Source organism: Dromaius novaehollandiae, chromosome 5 (genome assembly GCF_036370855.1).
Source record: "Dromaius novaehollandiae isolate bDroNov1 chromosome 5, bDroNov1.hap1, whole genome shotgun sequence".
In the NCBI taxonomy this organism is placed as follows: Eukaryota; Metazoa; Chordata; class Aves; order Casuariiformes; family Dromaiidae; genus Dromaius; species Dromaius novaehollandiae.
In genome coordinates this window covers 45,106,814-45,122,488 of record NC_088102.1, presented here as the reverse complement: position 1 = coordinate 45,122,488, position 15,675 = coordinate 45,106,814, and the positions used below count along the sequence as shown (strand labels likewise).

Here is a 15,675-nt window from a genome sequence, read left to right as displayed (position 1 = left end):
CCCTGAGCTAATTATTTTATCTACCTTATCTTTAAACATCTTAATGAATTTTTCTCCAAGTATCGGGGGTCTGCCAGACAGTAAGAACTTAAGAATAAAGGATCTGATCTAAAACAACCCTCCAGTTTCTGTTGAGTATATGTCAAAGAAATTCCTGTAGTATGGAGGTGTTCTGCATCCTTGAAACTTGTACCCCAAGGCTAGTGTTGCTGTAGAGTGCTAGCTCCTCCTCTGAGAGCCTGATGATAGCAGTCTGGAATTATTCTCCTCTTCACTGAAGGAATGCTGGAGTGTGATGGAAAATGGTTTTGCACTGCTTTTTTTGCTTTTCAGTCTGAACTCAAACATTGGTTTGCACGACTGGGCTCATAAATGAGCAATAGCTGACTGACAAAGGTTGATTTCTCCACATGCCAAGATGAGTCGGACCCTCTGAGGGGATTGAGACTGATGGTTAAATAATTGTCACATGTAGGTGGCCTGTAAGAAGAATCTTTTGGGGTTTTTAAATCTTTGTTAAGACTTTTTCCCCCCACTCTTTAAACTCTCTTGTCATGTGCTGAGTGGGGGCGGATGGAGATCTGAGTGGTGGGGGGAGAAAACGGGGGGGCCTGCTTAAAGCATTTATCTTCATTTCTGCCGTCACCCAGTGTTTATTACCCAGTGATAGACAGACGCAGGAAAGCTGCCAATCAAACCTACATTTACTGCATTTCAATCGGCCTTCACTTTGGATTTCAGCATTCTGAAATCTACATCATCTCTGCAGAAAAAGGTCGTTTTGTTCATGGTGATGACAAGCCCGAGACCCTCGGGTACCTACTGCAGTCACTTGTGATTCCATCAAACAATGGAAGATCCAGGAATCAGGACAGGCTGTCAAGCGTTTGGTGAGAACTGTTCCTTGTAAGAGCTGATCTGCTGCCCAGATTTAAGAAGCTGAAGTGGTGTGTGGTTTTTTGTTTTTTGTTTTTGTTTTGTTTTGCCTGCAGGTTACATTAGAACTTAAGAGGCAACAGCACCTTCTTGTGCTCTTACCAGGCTGAAAGCCTGCCTAGGCAAAGCCAGCACTGAGAACAAGTTCTCGAGCTGTACTGTGAATGGAAGCTCTGTACTGAGGATTTTAACATTCCAGTTAAGTTTTTCACATATAGTCTCAAATCTTCCTTATTGACCACTGGAAAAAGAGAACAAAAAGGGTTAGGAAGCAGAGTTGTGTCCTGGGAATTACTTTCCTGCCTAAATTCAGTGTCTGAAATGTTCCTTACTTTTAATTGTCTTTACTGTAGAACAGTGCATATGGGAGGCCTGTGGCAGGATTTGTGATACAAAAGTTATTCCCTTTTGTTATATGTAACTAGATCTAATTTCATAATTATAGTTCTCAATTACGTAATTAGTGTAAATGGAGGTAATTATTTAATAAAGACATGTAGATTATGGAATTGGCATTAGCGCTGGGGCACTGGTTTGAATCCTTTGAGAAGTGAACCAAATCCTTCTGAACATGCACTTTCACTCAGCTATGAACTTTGTTCCCTGTGTCCTAATCTTTTTGATAACAGTATTTAAGCTACCCGAAGCCCTAACATTAATTGATAGCTTTTGCTGGCTCTGAATTTTGTGCAGGGCTATCCCAGTTGTTGAAGGAGAACTGCTTCTTTTCTTTGTTTGCTTTTCCTATGTAAGATGTGACCCCCTTTCAAGGTAGAGGGGACAAGAGGTTTAAATGAACATCATAACTAACCTCAAAGTTCCACGGAAAGGGATGAGAAGACCAGAATCTCTATGGAAAAATGTCAAAAACGCTTGCTAACAGCTTTTCGATGGTACTTTTAGCAATAGGTACAACATTCATATGAGCCAGACACACTTGCTGTTTGTGCAGTAGTTAGTGATGTTGCCAGGCTTCTACTATTAGGTAAAGGGAATGCAAGATTACTCTCCTAGGACATGTTATCCTCCAGTTTGTATATTGCTTGTTATGCCTACCAAGTTTGTTCTCATTGCAAAACAGAAGACCACCATGTAATGTTCATCTGTAATAAGATAAATATTCTGGAATTATGTGCCTTGAGTAGTACTTCCATTGCCTGTCTTTGCAGAGAATTTCTTTCCTTGTCTCTCTCAATCAAGTAAGGCAGTTGTTACCTAGTTAGTGGCTTTAGTTACTGTTTCTTTGCAGCCAGTCCCACTGCTTGAAATTTGTATAGAAACTTATTTTCTGTTCTCCATCTGGTGGTTGGAGGCAGCACAGCAAAAGGGCTGCCATTCTGTACCAAGCACCGATTTGCAAGGGGGGAGACTTTTAAAGATGAAGCAACATGAAATTTAATTGTCCTTCCTCCACTTCTGGTTGCAAAATGTAATTTCATTAATGTATTGAATCTACTTGCTCGAGTGCATATCTTTTTGTTCAGAGGAGGCCTTTGTTTGGGGGGGATATAGAGGACAAGGCCTTGGGCGTATGTAAGAGCAATGGGAATATTCTTAATTCTGCTCTCTGATGTGTGAGCATTTGACGGAGGCACATACAGAGACTGAGCAGAAGCACAGTGGAGGTCTGCCAATTGCTGGAGGCCTGACACGGCTGAATACACAGTACAAAGCTGACTGCTCAGAAATCTTGCTCTTGGCATACTTTTTGAGCTTTCTCCAGAACCAAAAACCAGGGCCTCAGACAGCTTATCTATGAAAATGGGACTAGCAGCAGCCTTCTTAGTGTCTTTGTTTATTAGCACTAGTCTAGAATTTGCTTTGCCTGCTCTGTCTTGACCCCTCCCTTCTCCTTGCTCTTTACTTTGCAGAGAAAACACAGACTGTGCTTGTGTGTAAGCATTTGTTCTCAGGCGATCTTTATTTTACAGCTCAGTGTTCTACTTGGATTCAATAAGGAAAGTATAAGAATCTGGCCTTATTCTACTCACCTTCCTCCATACAAATTTCATTTACCTGCAATTAGCAAGCTTTTTAGCTGTCTGCAAGGACAGCTGGGTTGCCCTTTATCACAAGCAGAATTGTCCAAGAGATGTTGTCTCTTCCACGATCGTTACTGTGGCAGCAGAGTCCTGGGCCAGCTGTTCTGGGAGAGTGGTGCCGCTAACTTTTCTCTGTGCTTCTCACCAGTGACAGTGTTGAGATGTCTCAATCTGGACTGCTTAGAGTCTAGAGGCTGCGTTTCTCCTCATTTGTGCTTGGGGATGATCTTATTTTGCTCTCCCTTACCAAATTCTCTTGCCTTGAGTTTCTCTGGGTGTCAGTGTGTGACTATAGTACAAGAGCTGTTTGCATATGAAGGTCAGTGTCTGAGCAAGGAATAGCAAGAGGTTTTTTTTTTTTATTTTTATTTTTATTTTTTGACTCTAGTACTGCTATTGGACTGTTTCTTTTCTCCACTTTTCTCCACAGGAATTGCATTTAACACCTGTGAGCTTTTCCACATGTATGCCAACTTGAGTTACCAGTGGCAGTTCCTTTCTGACTGGAAAATGATGTTCTTTGCATAAATTTCTGAAGTATTCTGCTTAGCCTTGTGCTTTGGGCTGTTGTCTGAATCCTAGGGATGTTAGCAAGGATGTTGTCATTTGCCTGCAGTGATACCTTCTTGTTATTTCAGAGGGTCCAAGAAGGACTATCTGTGTTAAGGGCTTAATAGTGGGTTCTAATTTCACCTTCATTTCAGATGATTAGTGTTATTAATATTTTGTTACAATCTTCACTGTGTGGCAAATATTGTAGGCGACCTGCACCCTTCAAGAGTGGAGTTTACAGTAGAAGTAGAGAGTATGTCCACAAATGTTTGTGATCTGACAGGGCAACGCTGCTGTTTGCTATATATGCTGATCTGCCTTCATAGCTGTACTGGAAAATTTTGGGTCTGTGAAATGTAACTTCACCAGTGCCAATAAAATAGGATGCACTTGGACTGAATGAATCTGATCAGGATTTCTGCCTGTGTCTAGGCAAATATTTTCTCTTATCAACTTTCTTTTCTTTCAGAAATGTGTTGCTGGGATGTGCTTTCCTATTAATTTCCTGTGCTCTGTGCTTTATTTAGAAGGTGTTGCAATTTCTATAAATAAGATTTCTTTAAGAATCCAGAAAGTTCTGTGTATGGGATTTTGAAGAGTATTCTATGGGCTTCTGTCTCCTGAACTATTTTTTGGATTATCTTTTGGAGGTTAAGTTGCTAACTATTTCTCCCTTTTCTGTAGGGGCTGTGATTGGGGATGGACAGTCAGCAGTGGCCAGCAACATTGCCAACACAACCTACCGGCTCCAGTGGTGGGACTTCACTAAATTTGATCTGCCTGAAATCAGCAACGGTAAGCTGGAAAGGACACTTGCACTTTCTTTTAAGTCTCTGTGAGCCAGAGCTACCATAAGTCCTAGGTTCTTCCAAAGGTATATGGCTAGATGTTGCAACCCCTGGGTTACTTGATTGTTTTGTTGCATTGGGAACCATAAAATGTGTAACCTTTTGGGAAAGTTGACTAAATACAAGCAGAGCTGTTGTTACTCTGTTTAGCTTGTGCGTTCTTGCTATCAGCACATTCATGCATAAATGGGGTGGTTCTGTTGTTATTTCAGTGAGCATTCTCATGAGAATATACAGTCCTCTAAACATCCTTTATCAAATCTCCTCATTCTTTTATCAACAAGTTTCTAGAGGGCTGACTGAGTGATGTATTGGCTCTATCCCTTTGCATGAGAAGCTGCTGATAACTTGGGTCTGGATTATCCAAATTACCGATGTTGGTGTGGGTTAAAGCACTGAAATACATTTTGGGGGTCTGGGCCCTGGTGTGTTGTAAGCTGGGGGGTGGATGTGGCTTCTTGCCATTTGCAAAAGCAGTGGTTGTCCCAGAGGTCAGGTGGAAACTGCTTGCAGGTCAAGAATGTGAAAACATTGCTGAATTTTTCTTTCCCTTTATGAAAATTTGGCCATAGTTTTAACATGTGTTTTATGCTGGCAATAAGCTAGCTCTCACACTGGAAGAGGCTTACTTATGCTGGCACAAGAATTCGTGAAGCTTGTGGTCAGAGCTGACCAAGGAATGATTTTGGGGGTAAAACTAACTTGACTAGAAAGGCTTCCCCCCTCCCCCCCCCCGAATGGTTTCTTGATATAGCTTGCTGCACAGCTGCAGAAATGTTTGTGGCAGCCTGGGGTGAAGATAGGAGGTAGATAGGGCTATTTATTTGAAGTATGGTTTTAGCTTAGGCCATCTTCATGCATGTGTGAAACTTACTGCTTGACTGCACAGCAAAAAACAGGCTGAGCACTGCTTTCAGGGACTGACTGCTTTTAGGACAGAGATTCTGTTTTCAGGAAGTCTTCTGCTTTCACAGGTACATGCTGAAATGAATTAAGTGGAAAGTTTCTCCTAGTACCAGCCCTGTCTGTTCCATAACATCAAAAATTTCATATCCAACAACTCACCTATGTGGCGTTCTATCTTGTTGCTTAAAGAACCCACCAAAAGAGCATATATATTGACACCATAGCGGCAAAGATGCTGGGAATTGAACTTGGGCGGTATAATGGCTCCTCCCAGGCCACTGCTCTGGAAGTCTGAGTAGCTGGGAGAAACCTGGCAATAGCCAGTTGCATTACAGAAAGCTGTTTCTTACTGTGTCGTTCCTGCAGATAAAGTATCTGGTGTTTGTCTCATCTTTTTTCCCTCATAGTCTAGAATACTATGGTGTGATGTTTACAGTCTGGTGGGAAATAAAAGCCCTGTTTCTAGAAGTTAACTCTCCATGTTGTACAGGAGGAAGATGCTTTGTATTTTGTCTTTGAGAAGCATTTGTCTCTTGGGAAGGAACATGCAGTATCATCGTGAAAGCAGAATGTTGTGTTCAACTGCAATGTGCCAGTACTTTGACACATCTTGTTAAATGCCACACTCTGTAGTTCTAGTATAAGGTTGTAGGCTGAGGATCAGAGCTGCGCATAAGGTGGACTTTCTACTGTGTGGCAGGAATACTTTCCATGGTCCAGCCAGACTCTAGAACAGAATAAAGATGAGGTTAGAGCAGGAAGCGTCTTGCTGCTGGTTTAAATTCTTTGGGGCTTCTCTGCAGGTTTGTAAAGCATTTGAAGAGTGCTACAGCTGCTAATAGCTTTTCTGGCCTCATCTGGCTGTCAAGCAGTAGGCTGCTGATTAAAATTTTTTCTACAAGATGCTTGTTTATAATTTATGGAATCCCATAAGGTAAGAACCATCTGTTCTTCAAGGCATTGGTATCTCAATCTTTTCCTTTTTCCCTAGTGGGACACTTTCATTCTGAGATAACTTCCAATTAGCTGGGCATTGGACTTGGATATTCCTAAGGCTTCTGTTGTCGTTGTGCCCTTCTTGCTTGCAGGCAGGGTTTGTGCTGCAAGCTCATCCCCAGCCTTTCTGACTCCTGACTTTGTGCTGCCTAGTACTTGGCTTGTCCATCTTGTCATATTACCATTTGGAAAGGTTTGTTTTTACTGTCCTTTTTCCTTTCCACTTGCTGAGCTCAAATCTGGCATTTCTAGATTGTTAGCTGTATCTGCCTCTGCCAGGTTCTAGTAGGGATGTATAAAAATGGAGCAGCAGTGCTTGTTCTAAAGCAGGAATTTGCCAAGCTTGTACAGGCACAGAACAAAGGCAAGTGGCAGATTTGCCAAACCGGAGGATGCTAATGTTGACTAGAGCTACTGGTACTCCTCTTCCTAGCCTGATGCTTGGTAGTACTGCAGCTAGTCATTTTTTTTTTTCCTTAAACCCCAGGCCCAGTTTTATATGATGGGTGTCCTTGTGCAAAACCTTTTTTTTTTTCATAGGGGCCTTATCCCAGAGTGCCTTTTGTGCCACTTACTAAAGTGTTGGTACAGGTGCACAAATTTGTAGGGAGATATTGTGAAGCTAAATATGTGATGGTGGAATGGCAGATTGGAGGATTTTATTTTCGTCCTTGATCTTAAAAATACAATGTTTTCCCAGAAAAGCATGTGGCCTTGCTAGTTCTTCCTTTCCCTCTCCCCCCCATCATTTCCGATCTGTAAACTAGAGACAGTCATATGAGAGAGTCTGCTTACAAAGAGGGTGCTACTGCACTTCCTAGGACTGGCTTGAGCCCCAAGTGGTTTGGGAGTTGAGGCAAATGAAACGATGCAGCTGAAATCTGAGATTGCCTGCCAGTACTTTCCATCGGGGAAGAGGCTCTGGGGCCAGCTCGCACCTCAGAAGAGCTCTTCTTCCTGTTACAATTAAACAAAGAAAAGCTCGTTTGGAAATAGGATGTTTTTCACTGAAGCAGACGTGTCTGAGCAAGTGGCAGCAGCGCGATTAGCACAGTTGTGTGATCTCAGCCACAGGGCGCGAGCCCCGCGCTGAGCACTGGCTGCTCGGCAGGGCTCGGCTCCGCGGTGGGACCTTGCTCATGCTGAAACCAGCATGTGTGTGGAGGAGGACCCTGATAGTCTTGAGGGGGAGATGGCTTTGCAGGGACATGTGGGATTTTTAGTCTGGACCTTTCTCTATCTTTCTCTGTTAATTACAAAATGAAAGAAGGTGGGCTTGGATTTCTTCTCTCCTTTTGCCAGTTTTGCTTTTAGTTACTCTGAAATGAGCACGACCCAGTCTTGGACTGTGACTGGTAGTAGTTCCCTAGCTGGGCTAGAGAATTTATTTGGCAGCAGAGGCAAAGCTCTCTTGCCATTTATTTTATTTTCTTCTAGTAGGTGTTGCTGATATTTTAAGGATCTGAGGTAGTGATATCCAGCAGCTAACAGGTGGGAATTCAATCTGTGAACACAGTATAAATGCAAATATTTGAAGCTTTTGTCTTTTGTTTGTATCTCTTGAATATAGTTACTCTCATGCTGCTCACCACTCATTATTTCAATTTCTAACTGCTGTGGGTAAATCTAGTCCTGTTCTTCCACATTTAATCACGAGTCAGGAATTTGTCCTCCATTATAACACTGGCTGGGACTTAAGGAAGGAGATGTGATTGGTACTCAGTGATTCACAGTATGATGCAGAACTTAAAGGAAAAAAAAAAATCCGTATAAATGATGTACAAATAGGAGCAGCTGTTGAGAAAGTGCATCCTTAAGGGTGGCTAGGAACGGATGGACCCCTGTACCTACCATTATTTCCTGGGTTACCTTTGGCAAATAGACTGCTGTTCCTGCTGGCGTTCCAGACCTTTTCTAGCTTCAAGCACAATTATGCTGTAGGTGTAAGGACTCCAAGTTGGCACAACACCTTGATTAATTTGTTCTCTTATGTCTCTTTTGATCTGTTCTGTCAGCTTGGTGACTGCATTAACAACACAAAAGAAAACAAGATGAAAGGGTAGCCTTGTTGCAAATGGTTTTCCAAAAATAGAAGTTTTTACTCTAAAATCTTCTATATTGGCTTTATTTTCATAGAACTGGCCTTGGGCTTAAAGAAATCAAAGCGCCTATGGCTTTGTCAAATGTATGAAGATCTTCATCCTCCCCATGACCTGGGAATCTCTTGGATGCCATTCCTTAAAATGAAACCATGCTGAAATCTCTACCTCTCAAGTTTGGACTTTTTCCGCTGGCACACTAGGCTCCCTTGGCTCTAGGTGTCAGTGCTACCTGTGCCCCTCATATTTTGTAACTGAGGAAAAAGCGAAGGACCTTAACAATACCAGTGTCAACTGGATCTTGAAAGACTGAAATAAATGGCATTTTTCTTGTTCAGCGCAACTTGCGTCTGTGATATTTTATGCTCCAGGCACACATCAAGGGGGAAAGATAGTTCACTCCTGGCAGGGGAGCTCACAATCCCTCTTACTAAGAGGCATTCACCATATGCAGCAAACTTGAAAAAGAGTTAGACACACAGTCATGTTGGACATCATTGCAGACAGCTCACCGAAAACCTCTGTTCTGCGTGCTGTGCTGAAGGAGAGGGTAAAAAAAAAAAAAAGAAAAAAACACACAGATAGAAAACAAATAAGTGTGTGCTTTATAGGCTAAATAGACTCTTGGCGAATGGTGACCCCCAAATCAACATTGCTTTAAAAAGGCATATAATAAAAGCTAGATGAGGGGAGAGGGTTAGAGACCTGGGGAGGAAAAAAATTAACAGTGGAACTCCTTCATTTAGAAAGAAGGTATATATAAGACATAACAAGGTCCCTGAATCTGTGAATGATAAAGAAGAAATACAAGCATTTCTTACCTTGCTGCAATAAGAAAATATTCATATATTTTTAAACTCAGGAATGTCCAAAGTTGCATTAGATCAAAAAAAAAGAAAAAAAAAACCTTTAAAAGCTGAGAAGGGGCATGAACTCTCTAGACTGTTTTTCAATAGTTGTAGAAACAAGGAAGAAACATACCCTCTGCCTAGGGAATTCATTGTCTGCCCCTTCTAAAGTTTCTTGCACCTCCTTGTAAAGCATCAGGAATTGTTCAGTGCAGAAGGGCTCTTGGGCTAGATGAAACCCATGCCTCCGGCCTGACAGGGCAAGAACGAATTTTCTACTTTCACTACTGAGCACAAAATGACTATAGTTTTAACATTGTGAACTGTATCCTGATCACAGAGATGCAGGACTAAAATTAATGTATTTAGCAGACTAGAAAGGAGAATGAGTAGTTCTTAGACATCAAAGAAAGTGGCTGGGCTATAACGTGTCTTCAAATAACTGGTAGTTTTGAATGTGGGGTTTTGTGCTTCATAGCTGTACCTCTAGCAAATGCTCTCCCTGTGTAATGTGTCATTTTACTTTGTTGCTGGCCTTGCTTGGCTCTCCCCTAAGTAGTTAACACAGGTTTAACTCAGAGGGTCGCAATATTCAGCTGTCTGGCAAGTTCGCCTTTCCTTTCTTATGCTGTTTTCTAGATCACTGCAGATTAGAGTACAGCTCCAAAGGAACGGGTGAGAAAGGCCCCCTGAACCTCTAAGTCTAGTTCCCTGCTGTGTCAGGCAACCACATCCTGTAACTCCTCTTATACTATCTTAAAATTAGTCCAATTCTTTGCCCCTTACACTGCAATTGAAAGGCTGTACTATAATCTTACTCTTCTGATATAAATCACCTAATTTCTAAGCTTAATGGATGTTTTTTACCCATTTACTCACCTGTCAACATTATTTGTTAAGAGAAGTAGGATGATGTTCTTTGACGTTTATGTTTCTGATACTTTCTGTAAATACAATCCTCTTTCCTCTCAATATTTTTTAACTACACTCTCATTCCCTCAAAAATAGGTTTTGCATTTCCCCTGTCATCTTCAGAGCTTGTTGATGGACTTGTTCCCTTTTTAGGGCTTAATCTTTCTTGAACACAAATGACTAAAACTGTACCCAGTATTCTGCATGTGGTCTCGGCACAAGCTTTTATATTAGCACAGATATTTCTATGGAAAGTGTGCTGCCTGATGCAGTTTAGGATTGCCATCTCTTTCACTGTTATGCCATGTGGATGGCTCAGTCACTGCTATGATCACCAAAGTTGATAATCTCCTTCCAACTGACAAGCTCCTAGATAAAACAGAAATGTGTAAATGTTAACACTAGAATTTTTTTTCACTTCACTTTTTATGCTTCTGTGTAGTTCAGTTCTCCATCTGTGTTCTGATCATTCTCTGTTAATAAAATCATGCAATTTTACCAACAGAATTCATCAGCCAACTCCACTCTTTTTGTCTAGCCCATTGATAAAGGCAGAAACTAGGACTGGTTTTGAAATGAGTCATGGAAGAACTCTGCAGGAATCCTCCCATTTTGATGGAGATAACAATAGTGCAACCTGTTGTCATGCATCCTTTAGTTCCCTGCTTATACTGCAGTTCTTGTGTTAATGCCCATCTTCTCTTGTAGTGGCATAATGAGTACTTGAGTAAAGCCTAGATAAAAAGTGATGGTAAATTTCAGTTGGTCCTTTTTGAAAATTAAGTGGTACAGTCTTCAGTCTCTGTTCTGTGGTCTTTCTGTTCATTCAGCTTTGGCCTGAGTACTCAGGAGTCTTGTAATCTTTTGGACTGTCTGTTCTTTGAAGTACCATGTATATTTTGGGTTTTGTTATTATGGCACTGGCAGTGACTACCATTCTTTACCTTTTTCTGTTCAACACCTTTTTGTTTATACTAGGCTGAAAATTCCTGTTTTTGGCAGCTCTGAGACTGAAAAAATGGCTGGATGATTTTAGAGTACAGGTGTAGGTGGTTTGGTACAGAATGTAATTAAATAGTGCATTTTTAATGCTTTTCTTTAATTGGGGTTTCTTAAATGAAACAATAGAAGTTGATGATTCCTACTCAACCAAATAGGAAAGCAGTTCCTATGTAAAGTGTCTTCAAGATGAGAGAAAAATAAAGATGATGTTCAGTGAGCACTTTAGATCAGCCATGCTGGGAGGAGCAGTCCTGTTTGACTCCCTATCATGACTACTTTTTCTGCTGCTGCAAGTGTCTATGTGGCCATGTAGCATACTAGGTTAGGAAACTGTTCTGCCTGAAAAATAACCTAGAGATTTTTCAGCTGTATCAGTTACCTGATGCAGCTTTTCACAGAAGTGTTGGGCAGGGATTGTTTCTTCTGGCAGCTGTGCCAGTTTGTTAAAGCATTCAGTTACAGCCTTGATTTGATTTGGAAGTTCAGGCTTTCAAAAGTATGTATGAAAGCTTTCTTGGCACTGCTCTTTTGTTAGACTTATAAGTAGTATAGCCCAAGAAGTACTTTTGTAACTTGTGCCATTTTAGCTGAACAAATCAAAGCTGCTTGTATGCTGGGCAGGATGTGAAGGTTTAGAAGAGTTCCTGGACTATAGATGTTGACATAGTTCTCTGCATTATGCCATAGCTTCAAGTGTGTGGGACAGGGCGTGCAGTCTTCTAGCATGCAAAGTCACCATATTGCAAATGTGGGCTTTATTTTTTTATTTTTATTTTTTTTTAATTTCTGTAGTCCCTTTAGTTTGAAAATATTAGAATGTGAAGTTCCCCCTGCCTCCCACATATGGTCTATGCAATTTCCGCTCAAAACCTTCTGGAATAGTTGCAGCAATGTTATTCAAAAATTGGAGTGCTTTAGGTCAGGCTGAGGGAGCAAATATAACTCCATCCTTGTCTTATCAAACCACCTTTGAACCATTCATGATCGTGAGTTTGCCAGTAGGCCTTGTAGCCTCATTGTGCTACAATGGCACAGGTGCGTAGTAAGAGTCAATAGCCCAAAGCATGTATAGGCTGAGTACACAAGGCACAGGGGAAAATACTTGTATGAGGTCACTCAGATGCTCACTGGCAGAGATGGAACTAAAACTCATGTCTTCCGAATTGTGCTCACTGCCCTTTCTGCTAAACAGTTACTTCACTAGTTACATGAGTGAGTCTCATACATTCCCATTTTGTTTCTCATACTGGAGTAATTGAGTGGTGAGCTGGCTAGAGAAGTCTCTGCCCTTTTTCACTAGCTTTATCCATGGTATAAAAATCAGCTGTCAGTCCCTGTGCCTACAGGGAGGAATGTTTCTCTTACCTACTGTTTATTGGGGATAAGGGGAGGTGGGACTGTGGGCTCCACATGAGAAGGGGAAATGAATCAAGGTGTCCTGTTTCTAATGATACCACTGCTGGAGTTTGTCAGAGAATCATGATTCGGGACTTGTTTAAGCTGTGCTGTCCTTTAGAAAGGATGGTGTTATGCTAAAGAAAGGAGGGGTTTAATAAAATGCAGCCACGCCTAGTTCCTGTCTGATGAAGGTTCCAGGAGGTAAGTAGATTTCATTCCCTAGGCTCATTGTAGTGCCTTACGTCTGTTTTGGAGTAAGTTTTGTTTTTATCAGGATATTAACATTTCATAAACTTTTGGAGGAAGCTAAATTTCTCAAACACTTTTTGCGTGGATGGTTCTTCCTTCAGCATTAGGTTTTAATTTTGCTTTATTCTGGGTTGAACTTCAGTGCTTTAATCACTGTTCTTTCCTTTCTTCTTTGCAGCCTCTGTGAACGTGCTTGTTCAAAACTGCAAGATTTACAATGATGCTAGCTGCGATATCTCTGCAGATGGGCAGCTACTGGCAGCCTTCATTCCCAGCAGTCAGAGGGGCTTCCCTGATGAAGGAATACTAGCTGTGTATTCTCTGGCACCCCACAACTTGGGCGAGATGCTTTACACAAAACGATTTGGTAAGCTTTCAGCAAGAAGTCAGGGTGGGTGGGAGTGCGAGAAGTTACCTCGGAGCTCAGCCTTCAATGAGAAATGTAGTAGTCTGAACATCGGTGACAGTCTACTGTAGTAAGAGGACATATTTTATTGGCCTTCCAACAGCCACAAATGTAGTACTGCTAGAGAGGAGCTTGTGATACTATCTGGACATACAAAGTGCTGGTAGGGAGGGAGCTGTTAAGGGAAAGTCTCTGACTTCATAAGACAGTATCTTTATGGGAGGCCACTTACCGCAGGGAAAATTACTGCAAAATTTGGACTTGTGCAGGTCTGCTTATTCCTTTCTATCCCCTGTGAGAATAAGCTTAGCATGTCCTGCATTACAGGAATGCTGGGAGAGAATGAAGAAGCTGTGAGGAGGAGGGGTGGGGAGGGATAACAGCCTTCAAGAAAAATAACCACTATTCTGTTTATAGGCCCTAACGCTATTTCTGTGAGCCTGTCTCCAATGGGCAGATATGTAATGGTGGGACTGGCTTCCCGACGTATCCTGTTGCACCCCTCCACAGAACACATGGTCGCTCAAGTCTTCAGGCTGCAACAGCCCCATGGTGGAGAAACCTCTATGAGGGTGAGTGTATGTGTAATTTTTTTCTGTGTGTTTTTGCAAATGATTTTGTCTTGCTTTGGCTCTAGCCTAGTTGTTAGTTGCTGGGTTTCCCCAGCAACTAATGGAGTTTTCCCAATGTATAAGGATTGCTCTGAGCCATCTGTCAGTTGACCTCGTATTGGGGAGAGACTTGTCTCTGGGACAAATTGCTTGATTCAGCATTAGAATGTAGCTGTTCTATCAGCTGATGTGAAACACATTTTCATCACCTGCTCCACGCTGAGGCAAGGTAAAGTCAATGATGAGGATATTTTTTAGGGAACCAAGTCATCACTTTTTGAGCCCTGGTTCTGGACTACTATTCTCCTAGCATGGGTGTCTTAAGGTAGAAGACTGATAGATTAAAGAGGATTTATGAAAACAGCACTACGTGGTCAGTAGGTGCAATTGCTGAAAGCTGCGTAGCTATCAAGAGATCACTAGTTACATGGGTTCAGTATCCTGTTAGACCCTTTTAACAGTCTAGTTTGCCCTGATACTGCTTCTTTCATTTATTTTAAGATCCCACTGACATTTGTAGGTTTCTCTGCCAGATACTGGAATGTTTCTTCCCACAGTCTTTTTACCACATCATAATAAATGAAGATGGAGAAATCCTGTTATTTCACATCGTATCCCTTCCTGTAAAGGGCTGTGGTAGGATTCTTTTCTCTCATCCATTCTTTACATTTGGCTCTAAACTCCAGTTGGTGAGGCTTCTAGCCTTAAGCTTCTGTCTAAATCTTCCATTCCGATTTCTTCCATCTATATTTCTTCATCTCCATTTCAAACATATCTTCTTTCGCCATGATGTTTTATATTCTTCAAATGCTTGTACCCTTGCTCTTAGTCACCACTTAGTGAAATAATGCTTAATGTTCCCTTAATCTTTTCTTGTAATTCAATGTTCCAGCTTTTAGTTGTCTATCTTTCCTGAATTCTCTCCAAAATATCCGTTTGTGTGTGTTGTGTTTTTTTTTTTTTTTTTTTTTTACCTTGTCCTGGGATACATTTAAATTTATGGAATATCTTACCAGAACACCACAAAAGACATTTTTCTTACTTTTTTTGGACAACAGGGCTTTGCTTATGCAGTCAAAAACCGACGTCTGTTTTTGCCGTTCTGGTGCATTGAAAATTTTATCCAATTTTTCCCCACTCTTTCTTTTCAGACTTGCTCACATCACTGCACCCCTGCCTTTCTCATCCATTGTACTTCTGGATTTTTCTCCAGATGGATTGCATGTATTCTAAAGGTTGCTTTTTTCATCTTTCTTGCATATGTATTTTTAGTCTCCAAAAACCTTTCCCTCATGTTTTCAAATCTATCCACTCTAGCAGGGTTTTCAAATCTATCCACTCTAGCAGGGTTTTCAAATCTATCCACTCTAGCAGGATTTGCTAACTAATGCTGTTTTTTCTCCTTTTCCACATCACGATTGAAGATGTTAAGTATATCTAATTTCTGACTGCTTTGGATTTCCAGTTTTCCGCCTATGTGACAGGGTCACAATTAGATTAATTTGAATTATTTTGGTTAAAGAGCCTTCCTCTGGGATGATGTTGAATATTGTTTCAGCATTCTGGCATGTTGTTGGTCATCTTTGTGCTGTCTGTAGGACCAGGCTTGGAAAACAGAACTGTTAATTTGTTCCTTTCATCTAGTTGTAAAAATTGGTAAATCAACTTTTGTTTCTTCTGTCTTGAGTTTTGCAATAAGACACTTTCATAAGTTTCTAATGCTTTTCAGGACATGTGAAATAAATAGAGTTTAAAATAGAACACTTCATAATATTCCTAGCACACACAATCTTGACAGTGGCTGCTGTATTCATATTCAGTTGAGTAAAAACTTGTTTGCAGCTTGGCCAGCGTGCAGTAGAAAAGGTTT

The 15,675-nt window shown here is 41.2% G+C and overlaps 1 protein-coding gene across 4 annotated transcripts in view; it reads left to right on the top strand.

The window, feature by feature from the left end:
- AMBRA1 (autophagy and beclin 1 regulator 1) overlaps positions 1–15,675 on the top strand; it is a 140,704-nt gene that overhangs the window by 85,170 nt on the left and 39,859 nt on the right. For all 4 annotated transcript variants that reach the window (XM_064512673.1, XM_064512674.1, XM_064512672.1 and 1 more), the window contains 3 exons: positions 4,215–4,325; positions 12,967–13,155; positions 13,612–13,766. In XM_064512673.1, coding sequence (XP_064368743.1) covers positions 4,215–4,325; positions 12,967–13,155; positions 13,612–13,766 — 455 coding nt within the window. The remainder of the gene's footprint in view (positions 1–4,214; positions 4,326–12,966; positions 13,156–13,611; positions 13,767–15,675) is intronic.